The 24628-nt window shown below is 26.0% G+C and overlaps 1 protein-coding gene across 2 annotated transcripts; it reads left to right on the forward strand.

Annotated features, from left to right (window-relative positions):
* LOC107441820 (uncharacterized) lies at positions 1-24628 on the forward strand. Of its 2 annotated transcripts, none has more exons than XM_071186281.1 (13): positions 1-94; positions 1967-2215; positions 2859-3062; positions 4795-4910; positions 6270-6373; positions 7635-8041; positions 9038-9178; positions 12539-12615; positions 14727-14869; positions 15821-15906; positions 16761-16841; positions 19480-19705; positions 24407-24628. In XM_071186281.1, exons 2-13 carry the CDS (start codon positions 2021-2023, stop codon positions 24517-24519), a joined length of 1893 nt encoding a protein of 630 aa, XP_071042382.1. In that variant the 5' UTR covers positions 1-94; positions 1967-2020; the 3' UTR covers positions 24520-24628. The 2 variants fall into 2 exon arrangements, with proteins under 2 accessions (XP_071042382.1, XP_042901975.1); XM_043046041.2 differs by lacking the exon at positions 1-94 and adding an exon at positions 115-387.

Below are 24628 nucleotides of genomic sequence, written 5' to 3' on the forward strand. Positions count from 1 at the left end.
CATGTAATGTGTTGCCATAGGTAAAGAGTTCTACTCTACGCCACCTGCAGTCCATTTTGATCGCCAATTGCCGATTCCGAGTAGAGATTTAAATGTAAGTTGAAGTTGTCTCTATTGTGACTTATTTGATAAAGTGACAGTTCGATTACAAACTTTAACTTCAAACTTATAAAAACAAAACAAATTAAAACTAGCGGGTTTGTAAACTTTTCATACAAATTCGAATTTTTTTTAATGTTAATTAATCATAGGAAGTAATTAGTCTTTTTAATATTTAAACAAATTTGTTTTAATTAAGTATTCGAAATAATTTCTAGCCTTTCTGCAGCAACAAAACAAACTTTTATAACAAACAATTTTGCATATTATTTAGATAACTTTTTCCTAGTAAGTATTACATTCTACTATTTGTTGCATGTAATTTTAACACTTTGTTAAAATATGATCAGTTTTTTATTTGGGCACTACACAAAGACGAATTTTACAAAGTTTTTGTAAGTGTAGTAATTTTTTGAGAAGAATTAATAAGTTAGCTTTAGTTTGACAAATAAGTTTGTAACTTAAGTGACAAACATTGATCTGGTTGACTTTGATGTGCTACAGTAGAGGTTTAGCATCAAACTTGGGTATATTTCCGTATCGTTATCAATTTTTTCTAATATTGATATTATTTATTTGAGAATATAATGTTGAAATAACAATACTGACTTTTTTAGTTTCATTTAAAAGTTTCAGTTTAATAATCAGTGCAGCAAATACTATAATGCAGTTTCAGAGTAAACGTTTTTTTGTTATAGGGTCAAAAAAAATTTATTTTTTTAAATTTACTGCATTATTTGTAGTTGTTTTAAGCATAAGTGTGGGAATTTAATTATCGACGATGACAAGCTTCATCTAACAAAAGGTACCTCTAGATAGAATCAAGTTAACGTGTCTTATATACTAGTGAATTGGTATTTAATATTTATAGTGGTAGTTACGCCACATTACTCCCCTTCCAGAATTTTATCTGGGATAGAATTCGATGAACGGATACCACTAGTTTAATCATGCATCAATTTTGTTTGTTGTATATTTCTCTTCAATTTTTTGTTTATAGCATTTCACTCATTATTTTTTCATTATTGTTTATTGATTGGGAGACTTTATTTACTTCACCGGATTTTCTTTTTCTATGAGCAGTATATTTTTAAGCAAATCAACTGTTGAATGTGGACCATCCACCATTTTGGCTAGTTCATATCACGTCCGCAGGTCATTAATGTGGGGATTTAATTATAGACTATGTCAACCTTCATCTATCAAAAGGTATCTCAAGATAGACCATTGTGGGAATTTAATTATCGAAGATGCCAACCTTCTTCTACTAAAAGGTACCTCTAGATAGAATAAAGTTAACATGTCTTATATACTAGTGAATTGATATTTAATATTTATGGTGGTAGTTACGCCACATCAGTAATATAGAGGATTGGGAAGTTCACTTTCCAGTTTTTTTTTTTTTTTTTTCCTCTTAAAGAAGGATTGCACAATTCTCACTTTTCAGGTTTTTTTAGAAAGTTTACTATCGTAAGATTTTTTTATATCGTAAGTTTACTATCGTAAGATTATCGTAAGATTATTTTAAGATTTTTTAAAGATTTATCGTAAGATTAATTTTGTTCAAAATCCTTACTTAGGCCATTATACTCCAAAGCTCAAGGGGTCTGCTCAGAAGCAATATTATAGAATAAGTGTCACCCAATTCAGTTTTTACATATGTTTTCTTTAAAAAATGTTTCTTTAAATGTATATGTCTGTAAAAATATTACATGAGTATCTATAAGGTTTACATTTGCTGATGAAGGAGTTTTGTTACATAAATTCTTATGTCTCCTGATATGTATGTTGAAAACATCTTTCTTCCTAAATCTTTACTTTGATTTTGGACTATTTATTAGTTCTAATTATTATTATTCTTTTTTAGATTTGTATAAAGACAATTAATTTGTCTGTATGTTATTTAAATGAATTTTGACCAATGGGAAAAATGAATTTTATTAGAAATCAAAACAAGAGAATGCGACTAGATTATGAAAATAACATTGAAGGTAATATTGTCAACGATGACCTATGGGGTCAAGAAGATATTACAGCTGATGAATTTGATATGCTTGAATTTCAAGCCACACAATCAGTGCCGACTACATCTGTGAATAATAATGTACCGTTGGAGGTGAGAACTGAATAATTTTGTGCTGAATTTTGTAATATTTTTTTAAACAATTCGATTCAGTATAAACACAAAATATCAACTTTAATGAAAAGACGGATGAAAGTATGGCTAAATTTTAACGTGAAGTAAATTTTATTTTTAATTATTTAGAATTTAAAGTATGATATAAATTAAACTCAATTTAATGAACTTAAAATGTAATATAAAGCTATCTTTTTGTTTTATTGAAATATTTTAATATACATGTAAAAATGTATGTTTTAAATTTGAAATATATTTTTTCTTGTTGTAGATAAATAAGAAAAATTTCTTCATTTGTTTGTTTGAATATAATGATAAGCTTACTTATTTAAAGTTTGTAATGCTTTTTAAATCCCCCAAATTGCAATTACACATGCAATAAAATATTTTTAAGGAATTTTATGTAAGGACATGATCAAAGGCATTTGTAAGCCGTAAAATTTTCCAGATTAACAAGAATTGTGATAATTTAATCTTAATTTATTTTGTCAGTCTTTAACATAAATTGATTTTTAATGGCAAAATTTTCTATTCAACGTGTTTTTCCACTAAACTCCTTTCCTTTTTATTGAAATTTTAATTATTTTTGGCATCATAATTGTGTTGTTGTATATAATTCTAGGTGGATTCCTCAAAACAAAAACAGTATGAATTAGAAGGTAAAATTAAAATTTTAAGTGATACTATAGAAACAACAAAAAAAGAATTGACTGAAGAAAAACTCAAAAGAGATAAGATAATTACCGAGAAAAGTCATGAATTTAAGGAAAAGGAGAAAGTGTTGCAAAAAGAAATCGAAAAATTACACAGCTCCTTACAGTTTAAGGTAAACTTTGTCTTGTTACTCCTGTTGAACTACATTTTTTAACTGTTCTCTGAAGTTAGGAATGGCGTAAGGTAATATTGATAATCACATAAGTTACATGTTCAAAAATTTCTAAAAAGTATTTTTAGTGGAAAACATCAAAATTTTTCCGTGATGGTTTTGTTTGCATTGTTTTTAAGTGAAAATTCTAGAAACATATAAGGCATATATTTGGAAACAATACTAATGAACAGTTTGATGTAAAAATGTTTTTGGTAAAAATATGACTGATTGCTATATTGCTCAAAAGCCATTCATAATGTAGTTTTCATAATGTCTGTTCTTAATGTAGTTTTGTAATGTTTTTCTATTATTTATGGTAAAATGGCAGTCAATTTAATTAATGTTTGTTATAAGTTCATTAAGGTTCAAAAGATTTGTTATTGCAGAAAAAAATAATGATCAAAATATATTTTTTAATGCATGTACTTATTTAAAAATTTATGATGAATTATTCTTTACTTTTAATTTTATAATTTAATCAAAAACAATAATTATTATAAAAGATTCCGTTACAAGCACTTATTTAAAAAATTTTCTGACCAAGTACTTGAAAATCTTTTAAATGTTTCTGTAATGCATTTGTTAATATTAATAAGCTTCTAATTTAAGAGTGAATTAATCTTAATTATATTAATTTGACTTAAATGTAATTTTATTATCTTTTGAAACAGTCACATTAAAATTAGTTTTATTTCAGGATTGAATTTGAGTGTATCTGATACTCAATAAGAAACATTTTTTTGTGAATGATTGATTGTTTCTTGCTTGTATACATTTTAGTACATTTATTATTTTAGAAGAAGCACATTAATATTGTTAATACAGTTAAACCTCCAGAAAGGACCACCTCTGTGTAGCAACCTCCTTTATTTGCGACCACTTTCAGGAGGCATGCGATTTTCTTTCCATAAACTTAGTGTTGAAGAACACCTTTAGGAGAGACAATCAGAACCTTCCCCAGCAACCAGGCAAACCTTTGTACCAAATGCTGTAAAGATCTAATAGGGAACCACAACAAAATATCAAAACAAAAAATATTGACAAAACAAATAAGTAGATTCAAATGTATTCAAAATATTTGTCAGTGGCTCTTATTTAGATAGTTTTCTTCTTCTTTTTTTGAGGATCTCTGAATGAAATTTACAACCATGTGATGTAGTCAGAGTGCACTAAAGACTGTGCCATCAATGATTTATTTTTAGAGGTGAAAGTTAAAAAAAAGTTACTTTAGAAAAAGCTAAGCAACTTAAACAAACCCCCTTTCATTTTTAAATCTAACTATTTTTTATGATATAAAATTAAATGCAAAGTTAAACAAAAAATATAATTATTTATTTACAATAGTTCTATAACTCATAATTGGTAAATTTGTTTTCACGCATAATTATATCTGTGGGGGTCATTTTTATTGATGCTAAATTTTATTTATCAATCCAGTTTTCATGACACAAACACAAGTGGCATTTCCGAACCCCTAAAAAGACGCTGTGCAAAATTAAATTTGTTTACAAAAAATTTACTCCCATTTTACTGTGGAACAAAGAGTGGTCATTCCCGAGAGGTTTCACTGTGTTATTATTTAACTCAAATTTATTTATATAATTTATTTAATCAATTATAATTTATTTAATAAATTATTTCTAACTTTAAAAATTTTCACAAACTATATGTCCTAATACATATATTTTAGGATCAAGAAATGAAAGCAATTCATGATAAAGTAAAAACTCTTGAAATTCAGCTGAAAGAAAATAAAGTTAACTCAACAGCATCTACAAGCAAAAGTCCAAATAAATATTTGCAAAAGTATGTATTATATGTAACAAACACTTTATTCTTGCTTTCTTTTTACTATTGAGCTACATAGGTACACTTTGACATAATTTTTTGGTACATACAAAATATATTGTATGTAAGAAATACATATATTTTTTCTTAATCCTTTAACTTTGGAGTTACCAGTGTTAACTTGTACACACTTTTTTGTTACGTAAAAATTTATTATTTGTAATAAACATTCCTTTTTTCTTTTTTTTTCTTCTTTTTTTTGGTCACTCTTTAACTGATAAGTTATAATGGTTTCCCAAATGAAAAGTGGCACCTGCAATTCTCACAGAATGACTGCGGCTACAGCAGTGCCAACCGAACAAGGATGTAAATGGGCGGTAAGAGGTATGCTTTTATGTTTAGCAGTGAAAATTGTTTGTGGTAGAGGAAATTAATTAAAAATAAAGTTTTGCTAAACATGGATGCACCTACATTGGAATAAAGATTGATTTCCTGCCTGAAGAGAGTGCTATCAATTTATTACTGCATTACTCTAATGAAACTACAGAAAGCAATTTAAAGCAAATGACCAGGCCTTCTCACTCAAATTATCTTTCTCTCATGTGACCCGTGACGTCCAGATGACCTTACAAAATTTCTGTTGGGTAATGTTGGGACAATCCAGATTTGTCACCTTGTGACTTCTACATCTTTGGAAGACTTAAGAGGGCATTACAGGAATATGTTTCCATTTGGACAATGGAATGAAGAAAGCTGTGCAGAACTTGCTCCAGAATCAACCACAATCTTTCTATAGAAAATGCATAGACCTGCTACCACAGCAGATTTGTGACACGGGTCCCATCGTTTAGATGGGACCCGTGTCACAAGTCTCTGGGTGATTTCTTTCGTTTTCCACAGAAGATATTCTTTTTGTTCAACTTGTCCACTTTTCATTCGGGCAGCCATTATATGTGGAAAATTTGTACAAAACTTATTGTATGTAGCCAAAATTAAATTTTTTCATAGCCTCTTTAATTGTTGGACTTTATAAGAAAACTTTTACTGAATTAAATTATTTACTTGTATGTAACAAACATTCTATTGTTTTCTTAATCCTCTAAATATTGATCTTCATATGCATATTAATACAAAAATTTTCTTATTGAGCGTTTTTCTTTCCTCCATTAAATAAAGCATTGAATTATGGAGCAGTTTTCATTCCTCTACAGAGGAGAACCTGATTTCTGTTCAAGAGAAAACACATTTCTAAATAAAACTGATTTCATGATTGATTATTAAATATATTGTTATAAATTGAAATATATTGATGTCATAATGTTATGTTTAAAAATGTGCTGAGATTTAAATTTTTATGTTTTTTTTTTTAAATTCTAGATTTGATTTCAAATCTGATATACCTGTCCGACCTTCAGAAAAAACACGTAATCATCAAAAAGGGCTTCATCGTAAGTTTGCAGTGTCTGTTGATATGCCGAAAGGTAAGCACTTTTGTTTAATTGATTTATTTATAAGTTTTTGTAATATGAAGTATCTATAAGGGAATAGTTATCTCCTTTCTTTAAAATTTTTATTATATGCATAAATGTATTTTTCTGTAAAATCATTTAAATTTGAGAAATATTGGCTCTCAGTTTTTGGTTTTTAAATTATTAATTTGTGTGGTAAAAGTATTTTTTTTTCAAAACATATTAATAGTCCTATTATGTTTTTTAATATATTTCACTAATCTGTTTCAGTCTGAACCAGGGCAAAATCTTTTTGCATTAGAAAACTGTAAGGAACCAAAATAATTCTCACTTTTTTTGGTTAGAAATATCTCAAAATATTTAAAAGCTATTCTTCTGTTTCTAATAATTTTTTGTTAACTTGCATTATTATGTAGATTTACTTTCTACACTATTATATTTATCATTGTAACAAAATAAGATCATTTACAAGCTTCTTGTAGTGGGGAGGAGAGCTAACTATATTTAAAAAGATTAATCAAAATGTATTTGTTTATTATTATGCAGGATACTGCAAAAAAAAACTTGGAGGAAGTGATACCATAGTGATGAAAAGAAAATTTTCTGAATAATTGAAGTTCTGAATTTTTAAAAACTGCTTTTTTAATTAAAAAAAAATGATAAAAAAGTATTTAGATATTCAATATGTGTATTAAATTAATATAGACATGCGATCAAAAATTTAAAAATGCACTTGATAATGACTAAATGATCATTTTAATGATCTGAAACTCAACCTCCAACCTTTTCTCCTAGACATGACAACTTTAAAATTTTAAATTGAAAACCCTACTTTTTATTGCAGATTCGAATTTTCAAGGGAAAAGTATCCCGATTTGGCATACAGATGTTTGCATTTTAATTCACTTGTTGGTGCTGAAAAGGTTGGATTTAAATTTTTAAAATGGAGATGGCTAGAGAAATACATGTCAAATTAATAAAAATTTGGAAAACATATTTTGATATGATGGAAAACCTATTTGATATTTGGTTGAATGATATTTTAGGAAACTTACCTAATGACACCACTTTCATACCCCATGAGGTGAATCTTTCTTGGAGGAAGTTTGGTATCTTTTAAAGACATTTCACCTGCACATTTTCAGATTTTTGATTAAATGTGTATTCTTATGGAATCAGATTTTTCAAGATATTTGTCTTTTTATATCTTTTTCTCTGTATTAATTTAAATATTTTTAGTTAAATGTATTTATTTATTTAATTTTTCTTTAAGGTCAAACTCAAGGCTGTGATATAGTTTCCTCAATCTTATGCAACAGACAGTTTCCTTTACAAATTCCTATTTGTGCAACTCTTCGGAATCATTTAGATAGAGAGCATCTTACTGACAATGTTCTTCTTTCTCCTGTATCAGTTACAAAACTTACCTTAGAACAAAAATCTGATGAAATATTATATTATTATTTTTCTGTTTTGGAAAATTATGTGTCTTACCTTCAGAACTTCCCTGATCAATCAAGTTCAGATTCCTCTTTTTCTGTTATAAAGAAAGGTTTTGTTTATGATAGAACTGTAGCCATATCTTGCCTGAAAGATTTAAGTTACATTATTTCCTGTTATCAATTTTCTGATTCTATTAATTCCTTACATATAGAATCATTAGTTCAGGAAGCAAAAAAGGTAATATTATTTTAGTTCTTAGAGTGTATGTATCATTAAACTACATGTTCAAAACATCATTAAACTTCATGATTATTGAATAAGCAAGAGAATGTGGATAACCTAAAGAATACAAATTGATTATAGCAAGCAATAGTGTCTAATTGTATTTAATTTTTTGTTTGAAAAGTTAAGTCTAGTAAATATCATTTCACTGTAACTTCTATATTTTTTTAAAGTGTAAATAATAAAATTCACATTCATATTTTTTTTTCATAAGATTTTTAATTCTTTCATCAGTCATCAAGTGTAATGTCCTGGTTTACATAATCATGCTCTCTTTCTTTTTAAGTATTTTGAACAAGTATAAATTTTAAAAGGAATTTTTTTGTATTTAATAATCATTAGTTTTGTTGCTCTTCAGTTCATAATATTTATTTATTGCTATTGTTTTTGTTTTAAAGGGTGTTCATTAGTTATTAAAGTGTAGACAAAGATTATGTTCCATAACTCTCAAATTTTATTCTATTTAACTTTTGTTGCTTCAAACAATTAGTAACTCAGAATGTCTCTGCTATTAAAAAAAAATTGAAATTAAATATTGGAGAACGATTTATCAAATATTAGATAACTTGATATTCTTGATGTATTATTTTACAACAATATTTTGTAACTTGTGGAAAATTGATGTCTTCATATTGTGTGCAGGTTTTTAACATTTTTAAATTAATAGCACAGCTTTATCCGAAGACATCTGGTCCAAATTGCTTGTTGTTATTACCAGGACATGCAAACATGCCCACTTTCTATTTTAGAAAAAGTCACTTAAGGATTTATTTTAGTTATTTTTTCTTAGAAACAGTTGTTTTTAGGAATTGAAATATGTTTAACAAAAAAAAAATTATTACATTCAGTAATTATTTTAATATTTAATGCTAACAGACTATTGATATTATTTATTACGAAATAAAAATAGAAAATGTTTTAATATTTCAGTAAATCTTTTTTTAACTTTAGGCATCTCAGAAAAAAGATAGTAATGACAGCTCTTCAGCATCTTTGTCTTCTAACTGTGATAAAAGAAATGAAAGACATGAAAAAAGGACTCACTCACTACTGACATTGCTGTTTATATTATCAAAGCCAGATACTTATCCTGTGAGTTAAATGTGAGATATATTATCAGGCCTCACTGTGATATTGTAGAGCACAATTTTTCATACATGTATATGGTGGTTTTTTGTCATTGCAGGTTTTATTTTTTAACGTTATTATTCCTTTGGATTCAGTAAAATATAATGAAATTCCAAACAGATATTTTAAAAAAAATTTCTCTATTTTTTTTTAAATGGTATTTGTGTAGAATAAACAAGCTAGCTTATATTCTTAGATGAATTTTGAATGATACATTTTCCAAACAATTCTTGACTAAAACAGATTCTTTACTTTTCTTCCCTTTCTAAATTTCTTCTTTATTTATTTTTATTAGTTTCTTTATTTTTTTTTTGATACTTTTTTTTACTGCAATAATCAGAGGCAATAATATCATTTTGTGTTTTAACTATCAGTTTGAAAAAAAATTAAGATAACTGAAATTTGCTGCTCTAACAAAAGAACTTAATAATGTTACAAATAAATTTAGTATCTTATATGTACTGCTTATTAGAGAAATTTTACTAGTTTTGCTGTAATTATAAAATTAATGTATTGCTATGTTGCTATTGTCTCATATTTTCCATTTGACTTTAATTTTGTGACAATGTCAATCATTTTGCCAATCAAATCAGTTATTTTTGCTGTTTTCACCTCAACTTTAAGTTGCTAGTTTTCACTTGTACGTGCTGAATTATATTCTTGAACAAGCGATTTTTCAAATTTCTATTGAATAAGACTCATTCTTTAAGTTTTATTTCACTATAACTACTATATATCCTAGTGTATAAGTCGACTTTTCAAATTCCCAAAATTTTACGAAAATCAAGGAATCGACTTATATACCTGTAATAAAATAGGATAATCATTGGTTGTGAAATATCAACAATGAAACTTATATGAAATATCTTATATAATTTTGAAAACTAATTTTAATATGTTAAATTCAATTATTTAAAAAAAAAATCTTAATTTTTTTCCAAAAAAAAAAAAAATTAAAACACCCACACTCTCAAAACGGATGTGGATGAAAGATCGAGTTTCATATTATTCGATAGCTTTTAAAAAATATTGACTGTATTTGTTTCATTTTTCGTATATTTGAGATATTTTACTGTTTTTAAACCTTTTTTACACTCTACATTGTTATATCATAGTTATGTTCTTTTCTTGAATAAGCTATTTTCCAAATAATTCTTGAATCAGACTCATTATTTGAGTCTTCACTTTAATTAAATAGTTATTACTAAGGCCCGGATTTTGATGACATTTGCATTTTTGGACATTTTTTGTCTTTTAGAGCATTTTTTTAGATTTATAGGGCATTTTTCTTTAAATTTTGGGGCGGATTTTGCATTTTGATGCATTTTTTAAAGTTTTTTGTTACTTTTTTCCAATTTTTACTACTTTTTATCAATTTTCATTATTACACTGGCTTCCAAACAATGAAGAAAATGTATAGAATATTAACAGGTGAAGCAAAATTTTTTCAAATTGATGAAGTAAGTGAGACCATCTTTTTCAAGTATGCACCTATAACATCAGTAGACGTTGAAAGAAGCTTCTGCAGGAATGAAAATTTACTTTGAGATGAGAGACGCTCGGTTACATTTCAAATTATCAAAAAACATTTAATAATCCAATATAATTCTGATATTTAGTAATATTATGAGATGGAAGTTGTTATATCCATTAAAGTTTGTATACAAAATAAAAATATTTTGCTGTCAATATATTTTCCTTTTTTTCTTATTTTAGGATATAAAACATATTTTTTAAACTTTAATGAACGTAGAACAAGTATTGCATTGCTTTATATTTTTTAAATGACTCATAATAATTTTAAAGACTGAAATATTTTTTAATTCAATATTTTTACTTTATTTAAGGCATTTTTTGCGCAATTTTTGCATTTTTAAGGGCATTTTTGGTCCTTTTTAAGGGCGTTTTTTGCACTTTTTAAGGGCAGTAGTTGAGATTTTTTAGGTCATCAAAATCCGGGCTCTAGTTATTACATATTAATGTTCTTTTTGATTCATATATGTCTATTCTGACTTTAGTTTTAAGACAAAGTCAGCTATTTTTTACAGTTTTCACCTTCTACTTATTTGTGTTGCACATTCCTAAATAAGGAATTTAAAAAATAATAATTATTCGATGAGACTCATTTTTTTTTTCTCCTTAAAATTTCCTTCATTATTAGTATAAAATTACACAATAACTCTCGCAATTTAAATATTTACAGTAAACTCTCGATTACCTGCGGAATTGAGTGACCTAAAAAGCGCTGATAAGCAAATTTGAGGATAATCCTCAATGCGTTTAAAATAGACACTCATCATAAATTTTTTTAATATAAATTATACATTTTACTAACTATTAGCAGTTTTGTTCACATTTTCTTTTACATTTTTTTATATTACTGCATGAAAAAGCCTGCCAACTTTTCTGTTTCTTTTGCTTCAAATGTTGATCTAGTTTTTCTGTTGTGAAAATTATGTTGGGTTTTTTAATTTTAATTAGGTTTTTAGTTAACACAAACAAAACTTTTATTTAATCTGATTTTTTACACTATAGTAATATGAAGTATTTTAACACAATGCAATTGAAATAGTTGTAAAATAAGCTGAAATAACTCAAATATATCTATATAAGTTTATTAAATTTTAATAAATGTTATATCTACCATTTATCCAAACCAATCCTTACATATTTTGGAATTTGAAAGAAAGCAAACAAGTTTTGCTGCAATTATTTATAAGGAAACTGTTAGAATTAGATTTGGTATATATTTTGGCTCTTGAGCCATTAAAATCAATATACAATCATTGTGCCAGTTTATTTTGTTTGAAATTAAAAAATAGTATATACAAATTTTACTATAATTCTGTTTTTAGTTTTTGTGATAAAGTGTCATACGTTAATAATGTTTTAGCAAATGATGTTTCAAACTATGTAAACAATAAAAAATTATTTTTTCAAACTTTTATTTTCTACTACTTTTACTACTACTTACTGCTTTTACTACTCCTATTTTACTACTTTTTTTTATTCTTTTTATCTTGCAACTAATATGTATGACTGAAGGACTTGGAGCTAGTGATAAACCAAACTTTTTCCCAATATGACTTCTTTTTTTTACTTCAAGCCATTTCATAGTATTATTTTCAATTAGGTTTCTGAACTTTTCAACTGGATTACTGAATAAATTTCTTAGTGATTGCATGTAAAAAATTTTCCCCAAAAGAATGCTTTCCTGGACAATTGAAAATGTGATTTATCATTATATTTTTCCAAAACTCTTTTTTTTTTTTTAATAAAGCTGTTTTTGTAAAATCCATGTTACAATTTTAATTATTCTTTTAGAATGGATTTGCGTGTAAGGACGAAGTTGAATTATCCTTGTCAGCTTTGGTTTCTTGGTCAGCTACTAATCCTAAAAGGTGACATTAAAAATAACATTAGTATGTATGCTTGCCTAAAGCTTTTTGTTCATTCAATAATCATGGTCCTGATTAATTTCTGGTTATAAATTTTCTTGCAATAATAAAAAAAATATAGTAAAGTTTCTCTAAACTATACACTTCAGAAGCTTTATTGGAAAGAAGTGATGATTTGTATTAAACTAGCATTACACAGCATTTTGTAGATTTATTTGACAAAATATTTTACGACTTTATGAGAAGAGTAATTATGCCGCTACAACCAGAATTGAATCTTCTTCAAAGCTTCTATAAACTATCCAGTTCAGAAAATTTGCGAAACATAGTGATTATTTAGTATTAAAGTGCTACTACTCGGCTATCTTTAACTCTATCAGGCAAAATGGTTTTAAATTTAATATTTAGGCTAATTATGCCATGAAGATTATTTTCATGAATTTAGTTTCAAATTTTTATTGATATAAAAGTAAATGTTTGATCAAGGTCTGAAAGACAGGTTAAATTTTAAAATACAAATTAGTGTTATAAATGGTATACTAAATATTGTGTTAAAATAATGCACTGAGTAAATTTCATTGCATGAATTCTAATACAATTTGCTCATTAAATCAGTATTTTTTAAGCTTGAATGTGAAGAGATTATCAAAAATAAAAGCTCTGCAAGGGAAAGTGTGTGTTTTGCACAGTTGCTCAAAAATTATTAGATATGCAACACACACAGCACTAAATATATTTATTATCCCCATTGATGGCTAAAGCACCACTTCATTGATCAAAAATATCATTTTATTAAAATATCGTCCTGGTCTTGCAAAAAAGAAAGTGTTTTCTTTTTTCAGCAGAATGAACATTATATGTTTTCCTTTTATCAAAGTTGTGTGTTGATAAAATGAGAGCAAATCAGACATATAATTCACAAGCATTTATATAGGAAAATATGACCAGACACAAAAATGGTTACAGAACAAGAGGTTAAATCTTTTCTTAAACCATTTTAGTCACTAATCAGAGTTATCTTGACAATCTAAGTTACATCATAGATTGTCAAGCTATAACCCTGTGAATTTTACAAAACAAATGAAAGAATTACATAGTAACTCTTCATTGCTTTCGTACGTATACTTTGCGTACAGTTAGAAAAAGAAAGGTTTTAAATAAAAGGAAATTTTCATAAACTAATAAATACTTTTCTGGGCAATTTTAATAAAATAATTTTCCAGATAATTTTTTAAAAAAATCAACAAATATGAATTATACTCGTAATGGTTATTAACTTTACGTCAATCATTTATAAAAGTTTCCTCAATAAACGGGTTTGACTGTCGGGTTTGGAATGAAGAAGAAAAAAATTTTCTTTTTGTTCATGAGGAAAAAGCTACATTAAAAATTTGAATCATTTTAAGTTAAATTGTTTGCCATTACATATTGCTAAATGTAAAAATTATTTTTATTTTTTTTTAAGTCTACAAAGAACTATCACATTTTTAAAAAAGATTGAGGTAATTATATTTATAATTTTTGAGTTTTATTGCATGATTTTATAAGAAAATCAGTATAAATTTTAAGCATAAATTAAAACAGTTCTATCTTATAATTTCATATAGTATTATTATTTATTAATTCTCTTTCGTTACATTTCATAATTATTATTGTATTTATTTTTTATCAGTTCTATGTATATTTATTTATTTGGCATATTCCATGTACAATATTTCTACTGCTGAGTTTCTTTTGGCGTTTGAAAATATGACTAATGTTGTCCAGTACTTTTAAATTTATATAAATAAATAACAATTTCTTTAAACTGTATAAAGTTTTTATTAAAGGGTCACTTTATAGTATTTGAATTCAGATTTTTTGTGAATAACAAAGCTTGCTTATTTATTTAAAAAAAAGAATTATTTTAATATAAGTAGCTCAAATAGAATGTATTAAAAAATAGTATATTTTCTTAAAGAAAAAAATACAAACTAAATATTTTGTTTATAACAAATGCTGTAATAAAACCCTAACATTTTATTATAATTTTTAGTAATATAATTAATGAATGTAATGATGCAATTGATGAATGTAGAATATAATTAATAAATTAATGATTTATCACAATGCAGCCTTGTATGTTCTTTCGACAATACAGTCATCACCAGGCATATCAGTAATTGTTTCAACATTGCTGCTACAAATATTGTTCTAAGAATGCTAATCAATATCTGCACTCTGAAAGAATATTTAAATACGTCTCTCCACAACACCGGTTTGTATTTTTACAGTTTTCATATTTTCAAGCATGTTTATAAGTGTTTGATGTTCATTTATGTTCTAAAATGTAAACTTATTTTTAACAAACAATTGAAATGCTTTTTATAATAATACATGCATTTACAATTATAATGTAAATATATTAAGTGTTTACAATTGAAGTTTAAAACATCTAAACTATAATAGGATTTTAATTGCATTAAAATCCTATCAATGTATATTCTGGCTAAATGCTTGTATTTTGTTTTCCTACACATTAATTTGCAATTAGCTTCTTTCCCCNCTTTCCCCCCCCCCCCAAAATTGCAAGCTTTTTTTGCAAGAGGATATATCCTCTTTACATTAAACTATTCCTATCCATATTCTTTGTAAATTAAATCTCGTCTAAAGTTTACAGATTAGAAGTGGGGATAATACACAATTTCCCCACTCTCCACACTTTTCCTTCAGTGTTTCGGCAAATCTTACTTTTTCTCCATTTGAATTTCTTACTGAAACATACTGCCATGAGAAAAAAGCAGGATATACTGTAACTATGGTAGCACAAAAGAGAAAAGTGTGGAGAGTGGGAAAATCACATGCTTGGGACGCCTATTCTATTTAGAAAGAATATAATTCATAAGGAAAAAAATAATAAATAAAAAATTATCAACTTATTTATTCAAAATGTCTAAATTAGTTTTTAAATGTGGAATTGAATTTTAATCATAATTAAATTTTGCAATGAGTTTTCACTTTTACAGGGAGCTAATTGTGAAAATTTATTAAAGGTTGCTTTCATTGTTTATTAAGTTTTAAAGTAATGTGATCATTAATGTAGTGAAATAATTAAAGATTAGTATTATTGATTTATAAATTTTAATGAAAGTGATTAATAATTCTTATATCAAAAAGTATTAATTACATCTGGATGTGTGTGAATAATTAAGTTTTTTCTTTCTTCCAGACTCTTGCCATTTGTGTGCAGTAGCCACTTTATTAAATCGGACAATATCTAACACTCCTTTGGAATGCGTTGATTCAATGATAATGGTAAAAATTATCTTTATTTACTTGTACATTTGACTTTTTTTAAATTTGAACTGGGGTGATAGGAGAGCTTAAACTATAAAAAAATATATATATATGCTATGTTAACCCGTTAAGTGTTCAGCCCTTGAATAAAATTTTACCGAAATTTTGCTGCGATGCATTATTATCCTGTTTAAGAACATGAAAAAAAAATGGTTTTTTGACACAGTATAGCCTGCATCTGAAAGTTTGGAAATAGCTGCTACTAACTTTCAGAGATATAAAAAATGCAAATTTAAAAAATAAATTCCTACTTTATCAAATTAAACTATTTATTCATAAAAAAAAGAAACTAAAATGTTGATAATTATGCTACATTTTATAGGTACATTTAGTGTCAAAATGTGAATGTTATGAAATTTACTATTTATAAGTTCACTATTTATGCTGTTATAGAATTATGCTTTGATATTATGAATTATGCATGATTAAATATTTATCCTAAGACTGCAATAGTTTAAATATATGTGCTGTTCTATTGACGTTTAGCACAAAAACACGGCGAAAAACTTTTATTATTTTTCAAAAACAGAGCGGATTTTTTTTCATTTTGTTCAAATTGCTGCCGCGGGCCACACATCGAGAGTTGCCGGATTGCAGGTTGTGCACCCTTATAAGAATAATTAAATATTAAACATTTATTAGATTGATAAACTTATTTGTCACTATTACAATTGATTGTTCACAAATGTTATTAATAGTGATATTATTTTCTCTATTATGTTTTTAATTAATAAATTTATGAATGTAATTAACTAAGCATAATAAGCATTATATATTAATTAGATAATAATTCTAAATTAAATTTTTTTCAGGCTGAAGATTATTTAACTTCTGTATTTTCTGTACATAGTTTCTCAGATATGAAGCTAGAAAGTTCTGCATGTTCTATGATGGTAAGATTTTGAAACCTTTTATATTTATTTATAATATTCTATTATAAATTTTTATTTAATTGTTTGTTTTAAATGGCAAAAATGGTTAAATTAATGCGAGTCGACTATGAAGTACTGTTATGAAATTCAATAATTAATAGGTCAATTCCATGGGTAATTGATAGACATTCAGAAAGCAAATTTAGTATAATATCGTGCCAAATTCTTCGGCCAGTATTTTTTTATTTCTAACTTTTGGCTGTTTAAATGATAAACAAATAATTTTTTTATTTATTATTATACCCAAATTCAAATATTTACATATTATTACTTATTTATCATTGCTATTTGTAAAAAGATTTGAAAACATAAAAATTAAATAAACTGCAATATTTTCATATTCAAAAATCTCTGGCCAAATTATAATTTTATTTTTAATTGATATAAGTTGAAAAATTAATACAATAACGGAAAAATTATATAATACTGTTAATGCTTCGTAGCCATGCCTTTTTCAGCATTTACATCTGCACAATGTTGCAGCATAGTCTGAATAAGGTTATCAATATACACATTTAAAATTTTATCTGAATCTGGTTGCAAACCTTGGAATAGTAAATTTTATTTAAATATTGTCCTAAAATTAAAATGAAGTTTAAATAAAGTTACACTGGATTCCTCACAACAACTTATAAACTTGTAGCAAATGGAATTTGAGTAGTGGAAGTATTTCTCTTCATTTGTCCTTTATAAAACTTGGCTACTAAATTTGTTTTATTGTCATGTTTTATTCCTTATAAAGTTTTCCTTGAGCCAAATATTTACTTGTTAAGAAATTTAATTTCACAATTTAAAAAAAAAAAAAAAAACTTATGGATTTAAAGTTTTAGTGTCCTTAGTCATCAATTTGTGATCTCACATTTGGTTGGATGCCTGGGGCTGTTATCCCCTTGACCTCTTTCTCTGATTGCCTCTGAAAATATTTGAGGCATAGAAGCAATTGCAAAATACAAACAGCTTTTGTTTATATTCTTAAAACTGATACTTTTTTGTATTGTAGATAGAAATTTTCTGTTCTATTTATTTAGTAATTAAATTTAGTAATTAAATTCAGTAGTACTGAGAATGCAAATTTTGGAAATGTATTCAATAAAATTCTTCATGCTGAATGCAAAAAGTTAATATTTTTAGGTAACAAACTGAAATTCAACCACTGAATATAAATCTACTTCTAAACAAAAAATTCAGTTATTGTATTAATGTCTATAACAAAATGCAAAAAAAAAAAAATTTGTTGTATCAGTTTTTTTCTTTTCTTTTGAAAAATGTTTTATTATTATATTTAATTTTAAATTATCTAACAAAATTTATAAAAGAATTAATAGGTGTTTATACCACCATTAGTTTTTGTTTTTTTGTAAAAAATATTTGCATTTTAAAACTTAACTCTTTATGTTATAAAAATAGGCAGTCCAAGCTTTAAAACAATTTATGGCACTCAATGTTTTCTAACTTTTAAATTTGTGAGATTTAGTTAACATTTTTGTGAAATTTTTATTTACTTTTTCACAGAATATATGTGCTGTTGTCAACTGGAAACTGTTTAATTAACTGAAAAAAAGGGTATTTTATGGTACAAACGGCATCAAAACTTAATGTAACCAAAAACGTAACATAGCCTTTTGTCTTAAAAGCAGTGTGTAATTAGTAGAAAAAAACTTAATTATATATAATAAAAAAAAGTAAGAAATAGACCAAGATTTGTTTCCTTGAAAGACCTTTTTTTGTTTCTTAGTTTTCTTAATTTTAGAAATTTGTTTTTCTTAGTTTTCTTAATTTTTTTTATTCCTATAGTTTTTATTATTTCTGAATGATTGTGTTTTTTCTTAGAAAGGGTGGCTTTCTTATTTATAATGGAACTGAATTATTTGAGTCAATGGTTTTGGTTTAATTGAGTTTTTAACTTATCAGTCTATAATGAAACACTCGATAAATGTTGTTGCACTAATAGTTTTACGATTATCTAAGTATCACTTCCCACAAAAGTGTAATAAGCAAAATGTCAGCAAATAAATAAACTCTGATGCTCAAAGTGGTCATAATACTTCCAATAGCATAATTCCATTTTGTGTCTAATATTTACTGAACATATCTATATAATGAAATTTCAATTTGAAAAATATACTTTTTAACAACTTTAATCAACATTAAAAATATTTGGTTGGTTTCAGCCCAAGGCACATGTCTTGTGTATTTATCATTTACGTAAACCCCAGTGTAGTTAAAAACACATAAATTAAGATATTGAAATTAAGGAGCTTTTTTACATCACATTTTCAAATAATTATCAAAAACATATGAAAGCGTAATTTGTAAAAACAATACAGCTATATTAATATAGTCAATAAAAAGGTTCTACATATTAAAGAATTCCTGTAATTTATAATGTACCTTAATAGAAGAAATACTAAGGATTAATCTAATTTAAAATTGACACCTTTGGAAAAATTTTGGCTTATCACTATATTGCCCGGCATTTCAAATGTTTTATTGAATCTAATGAGTAATATTAAAAGATAATGTATATCAGTTTTGTCTTTTGTTTAAGAAATTATAAATGTTTCTTACTATAGCTTGAATTTTTTTTTTTTTTATTCAGATATTTCCATCTGTACTTGCAACATTGTTAAAGTTTTACGCTGTTCGGAAGGAAAATTGTCTCATTACCATTCTTCTAAAGAAAGGATTCACCCTTCTTCATTTCCTCTCCAAACACATTCCTAATTTTAAATTAAGAAGAGACGAATTTAAAGATCTTTATGTTTCCACTGTATGTGTGATGTTGAGTTTAAGTAAAGAAGATCTTTTGTTCAGAGATTTTCAAGGTAAATGTTTTTATATTATCTGAAAAATGTCCTCAAAGCCGGGAACTGCTGAGAACCTGGTTAATTGAATATAAAAATGTGATTTTTTATTCATTTTTTAGAATAAAATCGAAGAAAATTTCTTTATAAAACTTTAAAAATTTCAATTTTTAAAAAAGGCTCTTCAAAATTTCCAAATATAAAAATGAAATTTTTTGTGTTTTGAGGAAAGGGCCTGCTGTAAATTTTGTCCTATGGCCCATGAAACTTATATTCAGCCCTTGAGTGCTCTAATATTTTATTTTTGCATTTTAATTTCTATTAATTTATTATTAAAAATATGTTGAAAATCCAATGTAATCATAAATAATTTTACATTAAGCTTCAATAAATCATATTAGAATTTTTATTTTACAGTTTTATTCTCTTGTTATTTTTAACCTATTGATTAAAATATTTTCTAAACTGGAAAATATGATCATTTAATCTGAAAAGGACTAAAAATTATATTGAAGAACCAATATTACTATTTTTTACATTTATTTATTTGTTTACTTTGATAAACATTTGTCATTATTTGGTTGTACTCTGTTATCTTTATCGATTTTTTATCGGTTAAATGAAATATAATTTGTAAAATGATCATAAATTCAAAAAGAAAAATAACATTTACCATATTTTTGCACTTTTTATTTTGAAAATTTAATCTGAAAGTGGATAGGATATATTTTATGCCACATAGAATAAGGCAAAACAGCGTGAATGAAGCACAAAAAGTACAAAAATGGACATGCTATAGGATCAGTTGTCCATTTTTATACATTTATGTATGCTATACTATAGTACGTCCACTTTTGTATTTTTATTTGTGCTTGATTCACCTTGTTTGGCTCTATTCTAGATTAATACTTATCAACATTTTGTTATACTATGCTTATTAACTTTTCATTTATTGTTCATAATATAATTTGCATTCTGTTACTTATGATCATCATCTCATCTAAAAAGGTGATCTGAAATAAAACTAAATTAGTGATAAGTTTTATTTGGTGTATCTAACTTAATTCATTTAAACTTAGATATAATTTCCAAATTCATGGTTTTCAACTTGTTATGTTTTCACCTGAATACTTTTCCTAAATATTTAAAGTGGTTGTGGCATTCTAGTAGAAAGAAACAGATTTCTTTTTAAATGTTACTTTATACTTGTCTTGATTAGGTAGGTTTGACATTATTATAACTTTGTCTATCTTGACATCATATAAATAATGTATCCTAACATCTAGCACCAGCACATCATTTTAAAGCATTCACCTATTTAATTAACAAAGATATAGCAAATAATTATTACTTTTTGCCCAGATATTGACATTTAATTGCACCACTTATTTTAACAATCGACAAATGTAGGCATTTACTTTTAATTTAAAGATAATGGTAACAACATCTGTGTAACAAAGAAAAATGTTGTTTATATCGGGTTTAACTTATTAAAATAGTACTTAATGGAATATGAACTTACTTGGTTTTATTTATTAATTATTGGAAGAGTCCTAAAATTAAATTAATCAAAATAGATAGTAATTACAAGTATTAGTTTATAATTAGGTGTGTGATTAATATAAAAGTAGAGCATAAATTTAGTGGTAAGTACAAGTGGTGATTGTTTGGCAAAATCCAGCAGTTCTGTCACAAGAAGCCAATTGATGAACTGTGTTAAGGAAAAATTTATTGATTATGACTCTTCAAAGTTAAAACATATGATATAACTATAGGTAGATATCTTCACCTCGACTGAGTAATACTCACAAGAAATCTAAAAAATAAAAACAATATAATTCACCCTTTCATTTACAAAGTATAGTCGATGTCTGAAGAAGCTGTTTAAAAGCAAATTGACGAAGACCAAAATAAAGTATTTTATCTCACTGCTTATATATTAAATTCATAAAAATAACATTGTGGCATGGTTTGTACGAAATGCAAATTGAACAAAAATTATTAGTTTATATCTTGTACAATTATGTTTAAATTACAAAATAGCCGAAATATGTTGGAAATATTTTTTATTTACTAATAGTTTGTAATAGCTTGTTTACTAGTTTTTGTTTACTAATAGTGTTTAGTAATTGTTTTTTACTAATAGTGTACTCGAATTGAACAAAAATTAATTTATATCTTGAACAATTATATTTAAATTATAGAATAGCAGAAATCTATTGGAAATATTTTTTATTTACTAATGGTGTTTATTTTTTTATATGGCCAGCAGATTATTGTCACCAATAAATTCTAAATAAAATTATTTGATTGCTTAAATATAAGACCATCGAAGAATCTATATGAATAGATCAAGACTTAAAAAAATTCAATCATTTAAATGTAAGCCGTGATGCTAAGAAAAATCTGCATTTTTTTTTTCAATTAGAAGAGAATCTTATTAAAATTTGAAATAAAAAATTTAAATTGGTATAGGAAACTATAATAATCCATGAAAAGTATGATGGCTATATAAAATAACAATATAAATGATGCCCAAAGCAGCAAAACTTCTTTACCTATCACTATAAGTTATCATTAACACACGTTTTGCTCATCACAATTAATTAGTTTTTCATATCACCATTAATATCAAATTTTTTTTCATCTCTTATGTGAATAAGTTATATCTTAAATACTATCTATTTATATATATATATGTGTGTCTGTGTGTGTCTGTGTGTGTGTCTGTGTGTGCCTGTGNTTTATATTGGTTTTAACTTATTAAAATGGTGCTTAATGGAATATGAAATTACTTGGTTTTATTTATTAAATATTGGAAGAGTCCTAAAATTAAATTAATCAAAATAGATAGTAATTACAAGTATTAGTTTATAATTAGGTGTGTGATTAATATAAAAATAGAGCATAAATTTAGTGGTAAGTACAAGTGGTGATTGTTTGGCAAAATCCAGCGGTTCTGTCACAAGAAGCCAATTGATGAACTGTGTTAAGGAAAAATTTATTGATTTTGACTCTTCAAAATTAAAACATATGATATAATTATAGGTAGATATCTTCACCTCGACTAAGTTATACTCACAAGAAATCTAAAAAATAAAAACAATACAATTCACCCTTTCATTTACAAAGTATAGCCGATGCCTGAAGAAGCTGTTTCAAAGCAAATTGACGAAAACCAGAATAAAGTATTTTATCTCACTGCTTATTTATAAAAATAACCTTGAGCACGGTTTGTACAAAATCCAAATTGAACAAAAATTATTAGTTTATATCTTGTACAATTATATTTAAATTACAAAATAGTCGAAATATGTTGGAAATATTTTTTATTCTCTAATAGTTTGTAATAGTTTGTTTACTAATAGTGTTTACTAATTGTTTTTTACTAATAGTGTACTCAAATTGAACAAATATTAGTTTATATCTTGTACAATTATATTTAAATTACAAAATAGTCGAAATATGTTGGAAATATTTTTTATTCTCTAATAGTTTGTAATAGTTTGTTTACTAATAGTGTTTACTAATTGTTTTTTACTAATAGTGTACTCAAATTGAACAAAAATTAATTTATATCTTGTACAATTATATTTAAATTACAAAATAGCGGAAATCTATTGGAAATATTTTTTATTCACTTATAGTGTTTATTTTTTTATTATATGAAAAACAGATTGTCTCCAATGAATTTTAAATAAAATTATTTGATTGGTTAAATCGAAGACCATCAAAGTAGTAGATGAATAGTTCAGGACATGTAAGAATTAAATAGTTTAGATGTAAACGGTAACGCTAAGAAAAATCGTCTTTTTCTTTCATTTGAAAATCTTATTAAAATTTGAATTAGTAGAGTTAAATTGGTGTAGGAAACTATAAAAATTGGTGAAGAGTATGATGGCAGCTATATAAAATAACAATATAAATACTGGCCATTGGCCAAAGCAGCAAAACTTCGTTGCCTATCACTATAAGTTATCATTAACACGTTCACGCCAGGCTGACCCACCGGTGGGTCACGCTAGATTGTCTCATCTTGGCAGCGCACCGGAGTAAAAACTGGTAACCTTAAATTTCATTTGTTAGTTTTTTTCCGGGAATAATAAAAATCCATAACTACCAATTGTTTTTAACGGATGCAATTTTTATATTGAATTGCTTCTTCGCCGTGATAAATTTCCTTACAGTGAATTGTTATTGTTGAGAATAGATTAACTCCTCCCAAATATTATCTAATATTGAAATAGTTCTTCTGCCAGTATTTTCTCTTTTCCCCGTACCAGTATTTTCACTTTTCCCGGCGTGAACGTGTTAAAACACATTTTGCTCATCACAATTACTTAGTTTTTCATATCACCATTAGTATCAAAATTTTTCTCATCTCTTATGTGAACAACTTATATCTAAAATACTATCTATCTATATATGTCTATAAATGTGAGAATATATATATAGAATACTAACTATATATGTTCATAAATGTGAAATTATGTATAGAACACTAACTTTATGTGTCTTCTTCATTTTTGCTCTTCACAATTAGTTATCATTTCTATTAGTTTTGAACACTACCACTAAAATCACCGTTTTGCTCATCTCTTATGTAAAGAAATTGTATCTCGTATACCTACTATATATGTCCAGTAACTGTTACATTTAATTTCTTAATATGTGATTTTTTTTAAAGCATTCTTTTTTCTAAAATTACTTTCTTTAATTTAGAAATAGCCCAAGAATTGTGTGACTTCCAAGAAGACACAAGTGATATTGATCTTGAAGATCTGTCAGATGACGCAACCCCAGTAGTCAATTTAAGAAGCCAAAATGACAGCTGAAACTATTTTATTTGTATATTTAATTTTATTATTATAAATAAACCAGTGTATGGTGATCAGTCAATTTTGTTATGCATTTCTTCCATGTTAATAAATTTATATTTGATTA

This window comes from Parasteatoda tepidariorum, chromosome 10, assembly GCF_043381705.1.
Source record: "Parasteatoda tepidariorum isolate YZ-2023 chromosome 10, CAS_Ptep_4.0, whole genome shotgun sequence".
NCBI classification, from domain to species: Eukaryota; Metazoa; Arthropoda; class Arachnida; order Araneae; family Theridiidae; genus Parasteatoda; species Parasteatoda tepidariorum.